This window comes from Ptychodera flava, chromosome 5 (genome assembly GCF_041260155.1).
Source record: "Ptychodera flava strain L36383 chromosome 5, AS_Pfla_20210202, whole genome shotgun sequence".
Classification (NCBI taxonomy): domain Eukaryota; kingdom Metazoa; phylum Hemichordata; class Enteropneusta; family Ptychoderidae; genus Ptychodera; species Ptychodera flava.
The window spans coordinates 33,677,182-33,699,223 of NC_091932.1; the positions used below are offsets into that span (position 1 = coordinate 33,677,182).

Sequence of the window (22,042 nt, forward strand, 5' to 3'; positions counted from 1 at the left end):
ATATGTCACCATGGAGTACTAACTACTACATTTTTTGTTTTCCTCCCATGCGTTTTAGTTTGAAAAGACAGTTTGCCAAAAAGTGTCATTTTTCATATAAACATTTACAAAAAATTTCAACTCAGGTGCTTTGTTCCTGACGCGCACGAACGGGAATTGGACATAAAGAAATGTCTAATAATAACAAAAGAGCCATTCATTCTAAAACACGGCATGTGGGGGGAACGACATTCACAAACTGCCATTCGTGTTGACATTCTTATGTAGGTGTTGCAATCAAAATGGCGGGGTGTCGCACGGAAAAATGGGCTGAATTCGTCCATTCTCTGCAATTATTGATGTCTCGCTTGGTTATTGAGAGTGATTTAATCAGAACGACTGACTCATTCCTTGGTGTTAGTCTGCAAGATACCCTTACAGTAGCTTAATTGTGTATGAAAGGGGACTTGCCGTGATAGCGTGAAGCCGGCCAGGTGTTCAAAGTGATGAAGTCAAACTAGCGATGTGTCCGACCGTTTCGATTTTTGGGACTATAATGTCATAAGCACAGAGAAACTAAAGATACAGAATCGTTGAGTGGGGAAAAACTGAAGAAAATTCGGCAAAATTTTCCGAATAAAGTCAAAACATCCCGCATGTACTATTGGTCTGACTCCGTGGCCGTGTGACAATATGTTCACGAGCGATAGACACCCACACAGATCTCGCCACATTTTCTGCAGTGGGTGAATGTCTCGTGAAACTGATTGAAATCTGGGACACTGAAGTACACAAATCTTGTGCTTAATTAGCCACTCAAGATTATTTGTCATGGTCTGACAAAGAAAAACGTGTCATGGGGAGGGGCCAGACAGGAACATGAACGTCCGAATTTTATTGTTATACTATACCTCTTCCCGTCGCTTTTGCCAGCGCCCACACGGACTTTCTTCGAGAACTTCGCTCTCATCTTCACTTTCATCACCACTATCCTTTGCTATCTTATCTTCTGGTTCACTGGACATACTGAAGGGCCTGGCTTTCCCTGTGATATTCCAGCAGTGAGTCTGGAATCACGTATGCGCCACGCACTCAATTTATACTTTTTTGAACACAGCTGACACAGTGCTATCGTGTTGTGCCTTTGCGCCGAATGCAACGGTACTCACAGGACGACCTCCGGTCGGCAAAGTTCGGGTGTATTCAAATTCAGATTCGTATTCAGATTGGAAATCGGCTTGACGCGATCCGTGGGGACTCGAAAGCCTGGCTCGAAAGCAGGTTTAAGCATAGACAGTGGAGGGGGGTTTTCAAAGCTATGTTCTGTCATCCATATGGATTAACAACCATCGTTTCCCTGAGTGATTAAAAGGTATACAAGTGAATAAAAAATAAAGGACAATTGCAATTCAAAAGACATACAAAAAGTATGAGAAGAAAAATTATAAAAAATTAATTTCAATTGTGGTTTGCTTATTAAAACCAAATGTCATTGAATAAAGAGATTGTAATTTTCATTAGATTTTCATTTTTGCTACTTGCTTAAAGAGTTACGCAGAATATGAACTTCTCAGCTTTCACTGGAAACGTGTCATTCACAGACTGCCAAATTGTGTGAAACATTTTCACTATAAGGAACGATTTATTCTCTGTTGTGTGAACATTGCCAAGTCCATGATATTTACAGACACATTGTTTGCAAATGTATAATTGTAAAAAATATGTTTGTTATCATTCATAAAACTAGGTAATTTGTTACAAATGCTGGTTGAGTTAGATTTGCTGATGTGATCAGAGAATTTTATTTTGTATCACAGGAAACTTGAAATAGTTGTAGGTTTGTCATTGTCATACATAAATACCATAGCTATAATCTTGAAAAAGGTTTCCCGTATGTAATAGTTGTAAAAATTGAGTTGTATCAAAGAGCTCAAGCTCAGGTATTTGATCGAAAATTAGTATTTTCAGTCTCAAAGAGGCACAACTTTTAATTTTTTGGCCACCTGAAAATATTCTCAGCTTTCACCTTATAAAAGTTGAATTTGCATTTGTGTTGTCATATTTCATATGAACTGTTTCAGTTTATCTTTGAATGCTGAATTTCAAATTTCATTTGACATATTTCTCCAGTGAAAGATGTATACATTGTGTATACTATATTGTATTTGCATGAGTTTGTATCAAGTCACTGTCAGTATAGGGTCCAATTTCAAAGGAAGAGTTCAAAGGATGAAGGGTGGCTATTGGTTTGTGCTTTGTTTATTTTGTTTTTGTTTCTAGTAGATATGGAATTGTTATGATCATACTACAAAGTTAAACAATAACCATACAACCTACCATGCAGTGACCAGTTTATCTGACTACATTCATACATACATACATACATAGACTCATAGACACCTATATATGTAGATACACACATAAACATGTACATACATAGACACATAGATACATACATACAACATGTAGATAGATGGTGACTGATGGTTATGCGGTTTGTGAAGTCTTTTTTAATGTTATAAACATAAAGAAGGGCACTTATAGCTGTTAAACAGTTTGTTTATTGTACAACTTGGATACTTTGCCGTCCTTCTGAAACTGTTCAGTTTTGTACTTTGTCCAATTTTGGAATGTGCAATGCCACACTCTCTGCTAGTGCGGGTTGGTTATAATAAACACTGATTGATTGATTGATTGATTGATTGATTGATTGATTCATAAAATACACACAGACAAGTCTAAAGATGTTTGACAACATTTAAATTTGTACCCTTTTGCCTTCAAAAGGGAGGTATATGGATATCAAAAGAATGATAACCCGATTATTATGCAAAATGAGATGTACTTTCAGATATGATTAGCCTTTTGAGAAAGAAAAAGAAAATCTAGATGTAATATCATCAAATCTAGGGATTGTAGTTTGTACCAAATTTTTCAGAACGAACAGCCAGACGTAAACTTTATTGAATTTCGTCTGTGTCTGAACCTCAAGCGATGTCGCCTGAGCCGCCAATTTTCTGGAGTGCGCATGTGCAGACCAACTTTTGCAAATGGCGGACGCGTCGGAAAAATTGAAAAGGTAGACCGATCAGCAATGTATTGTCCCACCGCTGCTCGTCGTTAGATGTGACGCCTTTACAGGTTTTTAAAAGAAAGAGGTAACTGATATGTGTTCTTAGTTCTTGCAAGATATTTGCACCCTCCCTAAAATGAAGAGATACGCAATTTCCGCGTACCCAATAACAAATATGATGATCCGTATGCAACATGCCAGGGTTGCCATATGTCCTGTGTGAATCGTGGCCTGCATTTACTCGTGAGTCTCATTCATTTGAATCAGATCGATTCCAGGGAACTTATTGCAGATAACATATGTAGAGAGTAGGTGATGTATCGTAGAATGCTTGACATTCTGGCTTTTCGGGGTTGATCTGGGGACATACTGGGTCACCTACCTTTTGTTTTGCTTTTGCGCATGTAAGCCAACATATTCACAATAGATATGTGAGAACTTGCACAAAGGGAGGGCCTTTATTAGTATATTACAGTCCCTGTGGCTGTCACTTGTTTCATCATTATGTTTTGAACTACTCATTATCGTCGAACACATTTTAAGAATTCTCTATGAATTATTATGCACTGTAAAATTTGTTTTCTGTTTGTCAAGAGATGAGTTTCAATTTTATACCACTGTACCAGAGAAGTATATTCTTTTATGATAAATCCATTTCTAAACAACCGTCATAGTGAACCATCATCGTGATGTAGATTTGTCAACAATCCGGCCAAAAAGGAAAAAAAAATATCATGTCCTTTCCTAAATACACTGTTTGATAAAATTTCATACTATCATAGTGATGGGAAGGCTTTTTAGTCCCCGCGGACGAAGTCCGGCGGGGACTTATAGATTGGGTCCCGTCTGTGCGTCCGTCCGTCCGTCCGTCCGTCCGTCCGTCCGTCCGTCATCAACAGTTTCTCAGACACTGCTGAACCAATTTCGTTCAAACTTGGCACAAAGGCATAGCACTATGACCTACAGATGCACGTCGATTTATTTTGTGATACGATCGAATTTGGCCGCGAGGCGGCCATTTTGTTGCAATTTTTCATGTCTTTGGACCATAACTCAGACATCCTTGAACAGATTATGTTCAAACTTGGCACAAAGGCATAACACTATGGCTTTCATATCCATGTCAAATAATTTAGCGATATAATCCAATATGGGCGCGAGGCGGCCATTTTGTTGCGATTTTTCATGTCTTTGGACCATAACTCAGACATCCTTGAACAGATTCTGTTCAAACTTGGCACAAAGGCATAACACTATGGCCTACATGTGCATGTCAAATAGTTTGCGATACGATCCAATATGGCCGCGAGGCGGCCATTTTGTTTGCGATTTTTCGTGTCTTTGAACCATAACTCAAACATCCTCGAACTGATTCTGTTCAAACTTGGCACAAAGGCATACACTATGGCCTACACATGCATGTCAAATTATATTGCGATACGATCCAATATGGGCATGAGGCGGCCATTTTGTTGCGATTTTTCATGTCTATGGACCATAACTCAGACATTCTTGAACCGATTCTGTTCAAATTTGGCACAAAAGCAAAACAGTATGCCCTTCATATGAACAACCAATTTATTTTGTGAAATGATCCAATATGGCTGACAGGTGGCCATTTTTTTGTGATTTTTTCATGTCTTTGAACCGTAACTCAAACATCCTTGAACCGATTTTGTTCAACTTGGCACAAAGGCAAAGCACGTACTATGGCATGCATATGCATGTATCAATTAACCTTGCGATAGGATCCAATATGCTGCAGAACTGCCATTTTGTTGGAATTTTGCATGTCTTTGAAGCATAATTCAAAGGTCATTACACCCATTTTGTCCAAACTTGGCACAAAGATCAAGCACTATGGCATACATGTAAATTTACTTCGTGACATGTTCCAATATGGCTGCCAGATTGTAAATTTTTTTCCAATATCTCTGCCCAATGGTCTTTTTTGGATTTTTTCATGTCTTTGAGGCTTAATCATATGCAAATATTCCTTAACCAATGTTGTTGAGACTTGGTACAAATAGATAAAGTACTATGGCATACATATGCATGTCTACTAATTTTGTGCTATGATCCATATGGTCAATAGACAGCCATTTGATTTCAATTTTGGTGTGATTTTTTTATGTCTTTGAAACATAAACATAGGTCACTGTCCCTCGATGGACTGATTTTGTTCAAACGTGATACGAAGATAAAATACTATGGCTGCATTCTTGTGCACATTAAATTGTTTCATTATATGATCAGAAATGGCTGATGGCTGATTACAACAACATACCCAATCCCATAGCATTTCGAAATTCCACCAAACCATGTGTATAGTATGTGCCGTCATGACACTAGAGGCAGTGAGGGCATCGTTATGTGTGATGTAATCAAAAGTTCCTTCAGTGGTCATTACCGGCAGAGATGAGTCATTTATTGAACGTTCCTCAGATTACTTATTATGCAAGTCACAGGCCTGATGCACCCGTTGCATCAATGTCATTCCACAGCGACCTAGACCACAGCTACCTAGACACCAAAGATTATAACAAATGGACAAGCGGGGACTGTGTCATCAACGATGACTTTTGTTTCAAAAATTGTAGTTTTCATCACTCTTGCATTGCCCACTAGAGCTGATTGCCAATGATTCATGTTTTGACTTTTATGGCCATACCTGGCTGCCTGTCTCAATACTTCATCAAGGGCGACATGTTACCAGCATTTTTACACTGCCTCCAGAGAGGCTAGGTGAAGCTATAAACAGGCAGGTCTCTGTACACAGCTAATGTGCTTTTCAATATATGCCAAGAATAGCCACAAAATATTTCAAATTCATGTACAAAGCAGTCCTATTCCCAATGTTTAATTGTTGAAGTATTGAAATTAAACTGACATAGTTAAGTATCGACATGAATGCAATGCACTGACATATGAAACCATACTTGCGTGTAAAATGTGACTTGTAAATTCATCAAAGTGTATATTCTTTTGATGTTTGTTAGGTGTAATTGTTCCTCCTTGGAAGAAAGAACAGGAAAGGCCTAACCTTTTCTCTGCCATAGTTTGGCCATAACAAATTTTGTACTGTGTTTGGTAGGCAAAAAAAATCATAAGATATAGACTAGTCATCTTAATGTTTACACATTCTAGGGTTCAAGAAAATATACTGTTTGAGTTCAAAAATCTTCAGTTTTTTATTTTGAACCACCAAATAAAAAATGGACCCTATGGACCACTGCTCTTTACCGTGGGCTTTTGAAACTATCACAGAAATCCAAGATCAATATTTTGTTGTAGTTTCATTGTTTCAACAATGAAATTGGCTTGCAAGGTGAATATTGAAAGCAGAGATCTTTTTTAATTTTTTAACTGAAAAGGAATAATACAGGCCAATGCATCGTATAAGAAAATGTGGAGCCAACAGTTAGAACCATCTTGTGTAAAGAAGCAGGCCAGAAGACAAAATCAGGCATTTGTATTACAAATAGCCATGCTTATGTACACCTACTGACCGATAACATTTGGTGTAAATGACACTGTATGGTTTCGTATTCACAGTATGGTGTACAGTAGAGAACAGAGGTTTAGTGTGTTGGTGTATAGTAATGTTAGGGCATTTTATCTAGAAGATAGTTCTGTGCAATGGGGATGTTTACCCAGTGATGATATTGACATGTAGCTTTAGATGGGGCCAAAGTTTTCATTCAAGTCTGTGATTTGTGAATGTTTGAGTGGAGTGAACGCAATGATTTGTATTTTGCTCTCATGTGAAACGCGCGCGTGAGTGGACGCGATGAGTAGGGTGAACGCGATGAGTGGAGTGAACGCTATACAGCGGAGTTTCACCCGGCAGAAACTAACTCACTACTGCGCAGACTCAACGTGACGCATTCAATCGCTGGGAAAACCTGGCGTGAGCTGCCAAATTCCGGATAGGTTTGTACGAAATAGGAGAGACACAAGAGAAACTATTATAAATGATTTTATTTTTTTTAAAATTCACCGACTTGAACCAAGTCTAATGGGGCCAAAGTTTTCATTCCCTATGTCTTTGCCAGGGGGTTTCAAAGACAAAGTTTTCCCAGGTACTCATTGGGCCAAACAAGGATGTTGTGGTGTTTCCTCTTCCTACTTGTACTTTTGAATCCTAGAATATGTTTTTCCATTATCAAGATTTTTTTCCAAGTCTCGAATGAATTAGTAAGTTAGCATGTACTTTTGAAAAGATGATTTGTCTCAAACCTGCAAGATTCGCTGAATCTATACTGAGCATGTCATGCTCCTAACACAGTGACAATAGAAGTATTTAAAAATCAAATCAGTTAAATGGTATTGAATGTACTGCACATCCACAAGTTTGGTTGGCTTTATTTCATTCAATGTACAGACTGCAAAAGAGAGTAAGTTTATAGGAGACATGTAAATTTGACCAACAAGATTCTCTGGGCAATGTACCCTACTGGACGGATATGTTGATGTTTCTCCCATTAGAAGTGTTCAGTATGATAGAAATGGTGAAAAAACAGGGCATCTGAGTAGATTTAACCATGGATGTAAAAAATACATCCATGATTTAACTTCATTGACCAGGGATGTAGAACATTTTGGTTACAGGTGGCAAAAATAAAAGTGCAGGTGGTTACAAGTAGTGTACGTGCACATCAAGTTTCTGCAAAATGTCCTGATTTTTAACTTAAACTAAATCTCACAGCCGGCAAATTTTAGCTGACAGCTGTTTTTTTTTTCGCTGGCTGCCGGCCATTGTCTACAACCCTGTTGACTGAATGTGGTGTAACATCAAAATTTCAGTTTGTTTTTAGACTCAACCATGGCATAATGGAAGGTTTCACAGCATTGTCAAATTTGTTTCTGGTATCACGCTACACATATATTAATAGCTTATATTGCATTTCCTGTTTACACCTGGTGGTTTCATAACATGTTTTACTGTACTATCAAACACATTTAAATTCCTGTCGTCGGTCACCTAGATCTAAATATGGTATCATCAGGAAACAGTACCCAAATTTAGTTCCTGCTAATCATGTATTTTTCAGGTGCCTTGTTGAAGTTGTTCTGTAAGTTGGCTTTTTTACAAATATTGGAGATCTTTTAGTGTTTGGGTCATTGAACCAACATAACCTAAGAAAATTTAATTCATTTTCAATCTTCTAGAAGAATTAACAATATTCTGACCAGGAAAGTTGTAACTAAGTTCCTCCTTTCTACTGACATGGTACAACTGGGGGGATTATTTTTTTAAGGTCGTTGATACTACTGAACTTTTGTCCTTGCGATGTACAAGCATTAAAGGAATGCTGCCAGGACATCGCTACCTGTCATCCTTGAATCAATGCCTATCATGATGAAGCAATGCTGAAGTGGTAGTTGTTGTTCCTAGAGATTGACCAAAATGAAAAAAAAACATTTGTTTTCCAGTAAGGTATCCGATCTTACAAGTTCAGACAACCGGTGAATCTGCTCATCACAAGGTTTTTTGTAATTGTTAGTTAGTACTGCTACTGGCATTTTGAGCATTTCTGTGATAAAGAATGTAGTACTTACTAGAATTTTTTTTTTTTTTCAGTTTTATAGAAGTTTTTATCCCAAAGAGCAAGATGGCACAATCAGTCGACTCAAGTATGGAGTTGGTAATGACTTGTAAGGGTGATATTGATGATCCAAACTTATCAATTCATCTTCTGACCATTAAAGCTGAATTGAGCCATCTATTGGACCAAGGTAAGAAACAATATATAGTTCAATTCCATCAATGCTGTGGTCAAATTTTCATGTTGTGTATGTGATGGAGAGCAAACCCACTTAATAATCAACAGGCCACCATATACCAATTCCAGTTGGCTAGGTCCTGCATTCTATATATCCTACAAGTGTTTAAAGGTATACTGTCACCTGTTCCAATTTTGCCACAGTTGCCATGGAAAGAGAAAATCTAACCAATCACAGATTTTAAGCGGATGGCAGCTTTTTAAAAACAGCGCCCTCATATGGGCATTTTGAATACCAAGGAACGCCCCTTTGACCATATATGGGCATATTTAGATTACAGGTGACTGTATACCTTTAAAGATTCAGTAGCTGCAATATTTGGTGATATTTTTCACCATTTTCATTTTTTGTATCAATTGCAAGTTCTTGTTTAACCCCCAAAAGAATGCGAAACACCCGCTATTTAGCCTATCAACAGTGTCTACATGATTGTAAAGTGCACCGTTATTGTTTACACTTGAATTCTTGTCCGGACAAAGAATTTACTTGTCAACAATAACAATGCAGTTCACAAATGTACAGGGTGAGCTGGCAAGCTAAATTCTATGCATCTTAACATGTTCCAGGGAGTAGAATAAGGAGCTGTAGTTGACATTAAAAACAAAATAGCGAAGAAAAAAAATTTTAAAGTGTAGCAACCTTTTGAAAGATTAATGGTAATATCAAAAACATAAAAGTTAAAAAATAATGAATTTTGCATGTTTAGGGCGTGTATTTCAATTCAAGTGTCTCACTATACACTGATGTTCCTTCACCATTGCTGCATTCACTGACAAGAGAAACAACAAAAATATATTTTTCAGATTCATTTCCAACAGTGGCATTGAATGCATGAACAGTCAACAAAAGCCATGTCTCTGGAGGGACAATTATTATTTGAATTATAAAACACCCAGGAGAGGTTCTGCTTTTTGTTCCATTGACGCGTACCAAAATGTTATATATAGTATTTTATCATAGTGACCACTGAAAAATCTAGGTTTACTGAAGCTCTGTTGATGAACTGACACCTTTGAACTCTGAATATACAGTGATGATAGTACCATTTACAAATGTACACCCTGTTGTACTGAACACGTACATACCCCCTTCAGTTTTATCATGCAATTGACATCACTGTGTGAATTTTGAGGTATGGCAATTGTTGATCATAACATCCTTGTACATGTATTCTTTTCTCACAGACAAAAAAGAATTGTGCATCAAGAAAATAGAACCATGGAACAGCATCAGAGTCACTTTCAACGTGCCTAAAGAGGCTGCCCATCGCCTCCAAGAACTGGCAAGGAGTGGACATCAGTCTTTGAGAGAATTAGGAATATTGTCAGTACAGATAGAGGGCAACGATGTCATCCACCTCACTGTGTCCAAAGACAATAGGACGCATGAGATTACATTTCGCACAGCGCCACCACTGCCACCAATGAGCCAGCCTGGACCGTTCAGTGGGCCTCCTGCTATGCCCCAGCTAGGTCCCCAACATCCAACTCAGCTCCCACCACAGCCTGAAAAACCACCCAAGAAGAAAAGAGTCAGGCGAAAGAAAGCCGCAGCGACGGCAGTTGAAGCTGCAGCCCCTAGTACAGGAAAGCCTGGAACGTTACCCCAAGACATGCCAAGATTTGTGCAAGAGCCAGCCCACGGGATGATGCCAGATCAGCTAATGTCAAACAACATACCAGAGAGAAACAGACCGCCCAATTTGAACCTTGCTGGACTTTCTCTTGAGAACATTGGTATGGCATCAGGGAATCGATTCCCATTCATAGATCCAATGAACAAACCCAACAATAATGCTGCAAATAACAACAGTAACTTAAAAAGACATGATGTGACACTAACAAGTCCCCTGCTTGTCAATCTTCTGCAAAGTGACATCTCAGCTACTCAGTTTCCGTTTTCTACTCTCACTGGGAAGACCACGCCGCCCATGACAAAATCTGACGATGGAGACATTGGTGTTACCCATGCCCAACTTCAAGAGCATTTCATACAACTCCATCAGCATCAACAGAGACAGCAACAGCAGCAGCAGCAGCAGCAACAACAGAATCAACAGGATCATCAACATCCGCAGGAACCACCACCGTTTGGGATGCCTCCGTTTCAAAACCAAGACCAGCAGCATATACAGCTGATGCAGCAACTGCAGATGATGCATAATATCCAAAAACAACAGCAACAACAACAGCAGCAGCAAGCCCAAGAGCAGCAGCAACAACAACAACAGCAACATCAACAGCAACCACCACCACCACCACCACTACCACAGCCACAGAGGCAGTCTCAGCAACTGCAGCAGGCATTCCAACAACAGCTAATGCAGCAGCAGGGAAACATCCATGCCCAGCAGCAACATTCCCAACTGCAGCAACATTTGCAGCAACAGCAGCAGATGCATGAGGCTCAGATGCACCAGCATGGACTTCAACAACAACAACAACAGCAGCAGCAGCAGCATGCTCTGCAGCAGCAACATTTTGGTCATTTGCAGCACCCTCAGCAGCAACCGTTTCCTCCATTTGGACAGCAACTGCCAAAAGAACAACTGCCGCAAATGAGACAGCCGACAAAGGAACAGCAAGTGCACTCTATCGCACAGCAGCTTTCCAAGGAGCATCCTTTCACGTCTTTCAGACCTCCAATGTCAGAGGAACAACCTTTGAACCTGATGGCACAACAGCTGCTTCGCGAACACACCCCCACAGCTGAACTCAACAAGAACTCTCCCAGAGACCAGGATATGTCGGAACTGGGACAGCAATTGCCAAAAGAACAGATGAAAGCAACTGCTCAACCCAGTGAAACACCTCAGGTACAGCAGAGCGGCCAGCAACATGACAATAAGCCCATGCAACAACAACAACAACAACAGCAACAACAACAACAACAACAACATGAACAACTCAATCCATTGACTCAGCAGCAGCAGGACCAACAACTCAGTCAGCGACCACAAAAGCAGCCTGACAAGAGAAAAAAGTCTGCTCCACAGAACCAGGGACAAAAGCCAGATCAGGAGGAGCAGGCCAAACAGCAGATGCAGGTTCTGAAGAAGCAAAATGTTCCACAGCCTCAGAAGACCGAGGCACCAGCCCAAGAAGAGTCTCTCAAGAAAGAAGCGGCATTGTCGAAGCAATCGCAGAATCAACAACCACAGCCAGCAGCACAGAAAGAAGAACAGCCGAAGCTGCCAGAGCAGCAAGTGAAGGAAGCAATGCAACAGCTACTTTTGCCACCGCACAAACCTCAACCGCAGCAACAGAAACAGCATCAACAGAAGCAGCCAAAATATCAACAAAAACAACTCCAGCAAAAGTCGCCAGCACAGGGACCTGGTACCAGACTGCCTCCCAATCCATGGTTCACCGGCAAACAAGGATCAGCTGGGAATCTAGACAATCTCTCGGGAATGTTCTCAATGCCAACAGATCAACTCAATCTATCACAGTTTGTCCGACAACTTGCAGAAGGGGTACAGCAACAGATGCCCCAGATGCCTTCCAAGTTTTCAGAGGCTGACTTTGAGAAGCAGAGAGAAAAGATACTTTCATCCAGGGCATTTGGCAACAGAGACTCACTTTTGCAGACTCCACAGAGTAAACTTAAGACTGAGCTTCAGTCGGATCAATTAGGAATGTCTCAGCGACATCAGAATGAACAAATGCACCTGTTGTCAGCCCATCCCGGGAAAGCTTCACACATGCCACAGACAGGAAAACCTCATCTCCTGTCCCATTTTGGAAAGTCTCCCCTGTTGCCACAAGTTGGAAAGTCCCCTCCATCCAGTAAAGCTGGGAGATCCCCTCCAATGTCCTTCACAGGAAGGTCACCTCCATTGTACCAAGCACGGAAGTCACCTCCGCTATCTCATGCCAGAAAGTCACCTCTTCTCAATCCGGTAAGAAAGTCGCCATCATTTTCTCAGTCAAGGGAATCTCCGCCATTGAGTGGACAGCCGCCTTTGACACCAAGTGAAGGACAGCCATTCCCGCAGCTTGCCGGTCATCCTCCTCTGATACCTCTCATTGGCCAATCTTCCCCAGCACAGCAGACAGCAAAGCCAATACCATTGTCGCATAAGGGACAGCCATCCAAGTCACCAATTACCCAGCGCAGTCCCCTGCTGCCATCAGCAGACCAGTTTACTCCACAGCCCGCTGGAAGGCCACGATCTCCACTTCGACACACAGGACAGTCTCCTCCATCGCCACAGTCAGGACAGACATCTCCTCAGCGTCATGTGAAGAAGTCACCCGTGTTACCCATTCCAGGCCAGACATCCCCTCCTTTACCCCAAGCGGGACAGTCCCCTACAATGCCTAATGCAGGACCGTCTCCCACATTACCCCAGATTCAATTTCCTCCCTTTTCTCAGACAGGGCAGTCACCGCCAACTACCCAAATGGGTCAGTCTCCTCCATTGCCCCAAGTGGGACAGTCTCCCCCTCTGCCAAATGTTGGACATTCCCCTGGCGTGCCAGACATGCAAACATCTCCCACGTTACCATTCAGCCTTAGTGAACCTGAGAGGACCCAGGTTCTACAACCAAAAGTGCCAACAGAAAATGCAGATAGTACTGATATATCGACAGGAAAAGATACACAGCAGCAAAAGGTGGACCAAAACCAAGAACAGACATCAGAGCAAATGGGGGCAGAAACGCATCAACCTAAGAAGGACACTCCACCCAGCAATGAGAACATTGTCAGTGACCAGCCCATTGCCAAGGTCGACAAGTCTGAGGAGCCCACACAGGGGAATAAAGAAGATAAAGAAACAAATGCTTCAGACAGCTGCTCTCCTGACAAAGAGACTGAAATGAAACAGAGTACTGAATATCCAAAGGAGGATGAGTCGCCAACAGGCATCAAAGATGATGTAAAGAGTTTAGAGAACATTGCCGAGAGTAAACCATCAAATTCAGAGGATGTTTGCAGCGACTCTGACAAGAATGTGAGGGAGAGTGTGTCAGTAAAGCAAAGTCTTGCTGCAGACTCAAGTCAGAATCTGAAAGCAAAAGACCCTGCAGAGAGTGATTTTGAAAACGCTGAAAAAAGCACAGCTGAAATGATCATGCCACAGACAGCACCCAGCACTGATAAGGATGCAGGGGAGAAAACGGAGGACTCTGAGAATAAAAATCAAAGTGTGGAGACGGCTACCCCTGCAGAATTAAGTGTTAAAGATAATGAAACTTCTCAAAAACAAGAGGATGTATCAGTCAGGAAAGAAGCTGTAGGTGATGAAGCCAAAGATGAGGCGGAAAAAGTTCAGGCTGATCTCAAAGACAGTGAAAAGGAGCAGGCCATAGACTTGAGCAGTGGTGATCGAACTCGTGCAGAATCCTTGAAAGATCACGAGTCTGAAAAGCCGAAGTCAGCATCAACCAGTGCTGCAAGTGTGCCACTTGAAATTGCAGAGGAAAAGGAATGTTCCACAGGTAACACTGACAGTATGGCAGCTGATAGAGAGGATAAGGATGCAAAGGAAGTCAAAGAAAAGGACGATCTCTCCAGTTTAACAGCTGAAGGGAATGAGGAGGAAAAGCCGTCAACGTCGGAATCTGACAAAGGAAGGGAGAGTGCAGATAAGATGTTGGATACACAGACAGGTGAGGACAATTCTACAGCTGAGGCCAGTGTAATTGACTTGAGTAAGAAAACAGACTTGCCAACTGTCAGTGAAGATTTGCAGAAAACAGTTCCGGTTCAGCCGGAGAGTCCGGCAAAAGCAGAAAATGTGCAATCAAAGTGCAGCGACCTCTTGGTGCAGATGATCAAGGAAGTTGAGGATGAAAAGAGAAACGCTGGACCTCAACTACCTGTTCCGAGGATTTCACCTCCAGCTGATACAAACGTGAAGGAAACTTTTCCCAAACCTGAGCCTGCAAAAACTGACGATAAAAGTGAATTGATGCCAGAACTGAAGGCAATCATAAGGACTGTTGAAACTGCCCATATACAGTTCAATATGCTAGATCGGGAACAATTCCCTGACAAACCCCAGAAAAGTGGGATTATCAGAGACACAGAAAGTACTGCTGGTAATTCAGCGTCAAGTTCAAATGTCACCGCTCAAAGGGACAGCCAACAAGGAGAAGGCATGAAGACAGATGTAACCGACACAGCGGAAGCAGATTCTTCCGGACAGGAAGTTACTCAGACTCAGGAAGAGAAGGCTGAAAGCGTTGCTCAGGAACAGTCTGATGTTTCGTCTCATGATCAGGCTGAATCTGACAACAGTGAGGGTAAAAGTGATGATAAAGTTGATCAAACTGAAAAAGACAATATCGATGCCACTCCATGCAAGGAGAAGGGTGTGGAATCATCAGATACCAAGTCTACAACTTCCAGATCTGAGGACGCTTCACCTAATGCAAATGTTGATACTGCTGTTGATGCAGTGACTGAGGGTGTAACCACAAAAGAGAATGACAAAGCCACGGAGGACACGCCTGACAGTACGCCGACATTGGAGAGTAAGAAAAGTAAAGAACAACAGCAGGAAGACATCAGTGACAAAGCAGAAAGTTCTGAAGATTCAAAAGAAACGGAACTCAAGGCTGATAAAGAAGGGAGTTCTGGCAAAGATGAAGGAACATTAGCTGCAGTAACAAGTGCCGCATCATCTTGTAAAGATGATGGCAAGACGGTTGTTGCTGATAGTAAAAGTATGGCTGAAACTCAAGGACAAGATGTGATTACTAAGGGCAGTACTTCAGAAAGTATTTCAACAGACAGTGAAACTGTAGCAGCTGCAAAATCAGACAGTCCTGATCCAAGTAGTGCAGAAACTGAACAGAAAGTGCAAGAACAGAACTCAAATGCTCCAGTGGAAGTTCAAAATCAGTCAGGCAGTGCCAAGCGAAAACGTGAGGAGGATCACGTAGAGGGGCCGGCAGCGAAAGCGTTGGGCTTGGAAAATGCCGGTGTATCTGAAAGCGAGGCACAACCTGTTGTGAATGACACTGTGAAAACTGTGCCTGAAGAGTCTGTGGTGTCGGAGACCACTACAGCAGTTACAAATACCAGTACTAAAGCAGACACCACTGTGTGTGAGTCGGGAGAGAGTAAACAGAAATCAGACACACGCAATGTCCAAGCTGGCCAACCTAAGGAAACAGAGAATGTGACGACAGATGATAAAAAGAATGACAGTTGTGACACTGTCAAGGAACAAGATGACAGCACCACCAAAGGCGGTAGAGAGAAGAAAGACAGTGAAAGTCATGAAGACGCTGACAGCAAGAAGACAGAAAGCACGGATAATGAGGAAGAGAAAGAAAAAGTTGAAAGCACGGAGGATTTCCCATTGAAATTTGACACCCCGGTGCGTAGAGGGGTGGGACGTGGAAGGAGAGGAGGAAGGCGATCTCCCAGTGAGGGTGGGAGGGGGTCTCCTGCGCGGAGAGGGCGTGGTCAGAGAGATGCATCTCCTTCGTCACCTCCAAGGAAACGAACAACAAGATCAAGTGGAGGAGGTAAGATATTTGTACTCTGAGATTTTTACCGAATGATAATCAAAGGGCATTCTGTCTCAATTTTCTTTTGATATATTTTCATGGCATGCGTACTGAAACTTGCAGGTAGACTAATGTGGGAAAAATCTTTGTGCCAACTCTTAACCATGCAAAATTTTCCCACCCTCTAACTCATGCCAATTCCTGCATTTTCTAAACAAACTTTGCTTAAGGCTGAAACTATTTGTACACATGACTAAATAGGGAACTATTGAATGTCTTGTACACTCGGCAAGTATGGAAGACAACTGCTATCCCCATCCTATAGGTAAGCATAGCTGAATTCAGCGATGTCAGTTTAGCAGCATGGCTGAAAGTCAGTGAAGTCACAAAGACAAAAGTAACCTCCAGTACATTAAGGTACTATAACTTTTGTTCTAGAAAACAAGCACATTTTGTTTCCACCTTGTAAGTACATTGCCATACAAAGCACTTGTACTTTATAAATATAACACATGTGGGGATATGCAGTGTCGTTGTTGACAAATGAATTTTAGTCTGGACTGGAATTCATTCATCAATAGTACGTCTCATTAGAAATTGCAAACAAGACAGGCTGTGTCGACAAGCTATATGACAGCATTTCAATGTGTTTTTGAGTAGTACAAGAAGTTGCATTACACAAACTAAGCAATAATTGCAGAAAATATAGCAAAAATTCACAGTTAGGAAACCTGTAATATCAGTAATAAGCATGTTTGTAAGGTCAGTATTTGTACAGTAGTGTACATTATGCTGGCATTTGTTTTTGATTAACCAGAACTTTCAAGTAATTTTTTTTCTAATCTCCATGAATTTTTTTTCTCATTTTCATGATTAGGCCAGCTGATGACAAAATACCTCTTTTTCTCTCTATGTAGATATTTGTGATCCGCTCCCACCACCCCAGAAGAGAAGACGCTCAAAGGAAACCAAACCGTGATATCACTCTTAGCTCATCTGCCAGTTTACATAGTGGGATGGACATATCTTTCGTACAGACCTTCAGCTCATGTAAATTACCAAAACCAAACATATGTGATATTCACAAAGTTTGGATATTTGACTGAATATATCATCGTCAGAGAATTGTTGACTTTTGTATATGTGTATTTTCTACAGCATACGTAATTTCTCTGTTTGTAATGCATTCAGGCAGGGAGTCATTGATGCGACATGATGCTTCTACATCTCAGCGTTAGTCAGTTTTCAATTTCTTATCCTCTTCAAACGGCAAGAATATATTATTATCAGATTGGTGAGACACACACACGAGTACTCCTCATGTGGCTTGCAGCTTCTCAAGATAACAGGATGTGATGTCAGTAGTAGAAAACTCGATCTAAGTACCTATTACATCAAAGAAATTGAAATATAACAGTTCACAGGACTTTTCCTGTATCATATGGGGTTTTAAAAAAAAATGTTTGACTCGTCAGATTGTCATAATACAGGGTTATATCTGCAGACTCATTTTGATACTCATAGTGCACCAACTCACTGACTACAAAATTGTTAGTTTTACTTTGAAGTACAGACTGAGATCAGATATCCATATATGTCTCTGTGATCACATAGGTTTTTGTACAAGAATAGAAGGCACATGATATACATCGACAGAGACTGTACATAAAACTGTTTTAGTTTCTTTAAGTTGGAGAAGAGATTGAGAAAGGGTTACCTTTTGTATACATAACATGAAAATTTGCTGTCATATGCTTTTTTTAACAAAAGCTCCTCAAATAAGTTTGTTTTATTTGCTGTTTCCGTAGACAGTCTAGCTTCTATTATCGATGTTATTTCAGAGGTAGTGTTCAAGTCAACTGAAAGCCAGCAAAGAATTGTAGCATTTCATTCACGTATGGTCAGGGCTAACACAGCTTGGTGTAGAAATCTTTGTAATTTCTGATTAGAGCGCCCTCTATCATATTGGTCCGCAAAATTTCTGAACTCTGAATCAATAAGAAACTCATTCGCTGTTGCTATGCCAATTGATGGCTCATGTAAATTCTTGGTATTCAAAGAGAACAAGTGAGTTAGAGTCCTATGATGATGGCTAGCAGTCCTCCGTTAAAGTTCATAGCACACTGGCTATGTGTGTAGGCGGCAAGTAGGTACTAGGAAGTAAATTCAGCCTGGGTACAGTACCTGATCTCAAAATGTAAACAATTTTGAGAAGTTAAAATTTTTGGAAAATGTCACTCAGAGGAAGTGTCATGTTAGGCCTGATCCCCTGTATACAAAATAGTCTCTGGTGTAGACTGAAGTGTGTTCTGTCTGTGTTATACACGTTCCCCAGTTTGCCATATAACCTGTGCATGTGAAATTTTGTTCACCAGAATACCTATCCCGACAATATAATGTTGTTGTTTACGTAACAGACTTGCAATACATACATGTACGAGTAACAGATGCGAAATTGCAATGGAAGTGAAATTGACAAGTATCTCATATTTTTACTCATGGGACAGTGTAATTGACACATATATCACCATATTTGTACTCCTTGGGCTAATATAATTTTCACCAATGTGGTGAAAACACACAACATGTAAATTGACATGTTCACCCCTATTTCCTGTAAACAGACCCGCAATGACCATTGATGACAATAGGTTTGGGTTGAACCATTGTGGTGAAAGGGTATAACATGAAGTATAGACTATAAATGAAACCATATATGTGAGTCTTTTAATGGAAAAAAGTGCTGCATTTTCACAAATATCATGTATGTTATGGTTAATTATTTGTTGCAACCCAAAATCTATGTTTGGTGTGTTTTATTGAATTCTTTGTGATCAATGATTTGTATTCCAAAAGAACAACTGACCTCACGTGCTGGCAACAGAGTGCACATCCAATGATGTTCTTTCTTCATCAGAAATTAATATTTTTTTGAAAAAAAAATGTGAGGCTTGATAGCAAGCAGAGTTGTTTGTAACATGAATTCTGCATAGACAAGAGACGAGTAAAAACATGACACAACTTGTTATCGATAGGATTGTAGACCCTGAACAGGGAAATCGGAACATTATTGTCTCTGACTGCAGTGTGTAACTGATACTTCACGTTTTATGTTTGGAAGTTATCAAAGGCGTAACAACTGCAGATGTTTTATGGCATAAGGAATTTGTTTTGGAGGGCAAAGTTTCATCTGTTTAACTCAAAATAATGTTTCAAATACAAACACAGACCTGAATTTGAAAAAATTTCATGATAATAATGTTATTAAAAAATTTATATGTGGTATTGAAAAATCAGAGACTCACTGTGTTGCCACTCGTAGTTCAGTTGTGTTAGGAAACTGATCAACATACTGTACCTTTTTCGTTTTGTCATCCCCGTTTTGAACACATGGACATATGTGTATACAACAGTATAAGCCAACGTCACTAACATATCTTCTTCCTGCCATGCGAGGAAGAAAAATCAATATTGATAGAAGAGAAAGGTCAGAAAAATAATTGAAAACAAAAAAAAAAAAATATCCAGACAGTGTTCTGGGCAGTCTTTGTGCATGTTATTAAAAAATGTAGAATAAAAAAAATGTCTGAGAATTTAATTTGTACTTAGTCATGCAAAATCTCGTTTAGACACTTTAAAAAGAGAGATATATTAGAGTGAGTTTTTAATTTGGTACTGTGTATGAATAAAACAGCCTGTTGTATACTTGAAATTCTATTGTTTTAAACGCAGAGAGAACACGATTAAACAGTATCTACTGTAGAAAAGTTGTGTGTGTTTGTCATTATTTACATAATAATCCTGTGTAATACTACTGGTATAAGATTTACATGAATGCTCATTGCTGATGCCCAATTTTTGCTGTCATAAAAGAGGAAGTTTTCTTCACAGGTGTAAGTAGTTAAGAGGATTTCTACTGTCAATGTTGACTTCTCATTGCCAAATTCTCACCTGTTCACCCTCCAATTTCCTGTAAACAGGTCCACAATCATCATTTGACAACGATGGGTTTGGATCATACCATGGTAGTGAAGGGGGATGTGAACCAACCTGTTGGATGGGTTTCCAATGCCACATGGAATATTTGCCAAGTAAATGCAATGAATGGGCACATATTGTCACTGTCTATGTATGCATGTACAATAATGAAAAATTTGACTTTTTTGCAGTAAAAATTAATTTATTGAATTAATGCTGGTTTTTTGACCAGATGCTTTCATAAAGTCTGGTGGAAACATACCGTAATTCAAATATTTACTGGATTCAATAAAGTTCATCTTATCAATATCAAATCATCAAATCACATACTGATAAAACACAAAGTAAATTTTCCAAACAAGCTTTTCACTTGAAATAAAAGAAGCAACTTTACAGGAACCAAGTCCCAACAAGTTTGAATATAGTTTGGATTATTTTTCACACCATGAAATGCTCACTGCCTCTGCATGCTACAGTGATGATCTCTTGAAACTCTCTCTCATTCTACTAACATTTAATAAGATAATGATGATGAAATTTCTGGTTTGACCATAAATGTATAACTTAAATTTCAAATTTAAATTAATTATTTACATTTGATATATATATAAGGAATCACATCATCACGCAGAGGTTTAAAAGTTAGTGTAACCCTTTGCATGCTGAGTCCCCGTAGAATTAAAACGCTTATTTACACATGCAACAGCATTCAGATGTTAAAACCCAAGAAATGTGGCATAGAAGACACAACAGTCCTCGTAATACCATTAATTCTTGTACTATTTTAACAAAAACAATCAATCAAATTGAGTATTTGCTTGGTTACAAAATTACCAGTTCCAAGTTATAAAAAGGAAATATAAATGAAGGGAAGGACAATCTCACATCATTTTGTCACAATTAAGTACAGCACAGAAATAACAACATAACAGGATTTATAATATGCCTCATAATACAACTTTATGGCATAACAAAACACTTTTGATGTCTGGTAAAGTAGATACCAGCATATTAACCTTTTCAGCACCAAAGTCAATTTTTGTTGCCTTCGATAAATATATCCCAGTAATTGTTTTCACATTTTTGTCAGTTTTGATGAAAAACTTAAGCCAATGAAATGTGAGGTCCATTTGGTAAAATGTTACACTAAAATTTTGGTGTGAAAAATTACAGCACTCAAAGGTTAACCAATACACACTATATCAGCAGTAACTGCAGTACAACAGTCAACCCCCGGTGGGGGAAAATACAACAATGTTTGACAATATAATCTGTGTTCTGAGTTTCCATATTTTTAAGTATCTGCTTGAAACACTGTCAAAAACATACATAGCACCAGGCTCGAAATAATACCTGTCTGCCTGTCCCGGACAAGTAAAATTTGGCCTGGGACAAGTAGTTTTGAAAAGTACTTGTCCAAGTTGACAGGTAGATTTTTTCAGCCTGCAACCAGTATTTCAACCTATTGACTACAGCAAATATTCATAAGTTTAAATTTATGTACCTTTTAAAATTTTGAAAATCATTATTTGGATATTTACCTGTCAGAAAAAAGTAAAAGAAAGTTCGATAATATCTAATCACTGTTTACAGGAGTCAGCCATGTTGATTTATCTAAGGTCACGTCTCAAATCTCTTAGATTGGGAGATTCTCAGAGCCATCTCGACACCGATGGCGTTGTTACGCCATTTTGCATACAATACAGACGTGAGTTTGTTGAATTTTCCCAGATTCACTCATTGGTTCTGTCAAAAACTT

At 39.8% G+C, this 22,042-nt stretch overlaps 2 protein-coding genes across 2 annotated transcripts in view; one reads left to right on the forward strand and one right to left on the reverse strand.

The window, feature by feature from the left end:
* The window catches only part of LOC139133602 (nuclear receptor-binding protein-like), a 41,762-nt gene extending 40,619 nt beyond the window's left edge, over nt 1-1,143 (reverse strand). Inside the window, exon 1 of the mRNA XM_070700339.1 lies at nt 891-1,143. Coding sequence (XP_070556440.1) covers nt 891-1,004 — 114 coding nt within the window. The 5' untranslated portion in view covers nt 1,005-1,143. The remainder of the gene's footprint in view (nt 1-890) is intronic.
* Nucleotides 1,144-3,007: 1,864 nt separating this feature from the next.
* On the forward strand, nt 3,008-20,072 carry LOC139133605 (nuclear receptor coactivator 6-like). The gene is made up of 4 exons (XM_070700343.1): nt 3,008-3,137; nt 8,637-8,791; nt 10,024-16,323; nt 17,223-20,072. Exons 2-4 carry the CDS (start codon nt 8,668-8,670, stop codon nt 17,282-17,284), a joined length of 6,486 nt encoding a protein of 2,161 aa, XP_070556444.1. The 5' UTR covers nt 3,008-3,137; nt 8,637-8,667; the 3' UTR covers nt 17,285-20,072.
* Nucleotides 20,073-22,042: the final 1,970 nt, after the last annotated feature.

Coding starts and splice junctions, on each gene's coding strand:
- LOC139133605 (XM_070700343.1), top strand. CDS start 8,668: ATGGCACAATCAGTCGACTCAAGTATGGAGTTGGTAATGACTTGTAAG. Junction 8,792..10,023: donor GAGCCATCTATTGGACCAAG/GTAAGAAACAAT, acceptor CTTTTCTCACAG/ACAAAAAAGAATTGTGCATC. Junction 16,324..17,222: donor AACAAGATCAAGTGGAGGAG/GTAAGATATTTG, acceptor CTCTCTATGTAG/ATATTTGTGATCCGCTCCCA.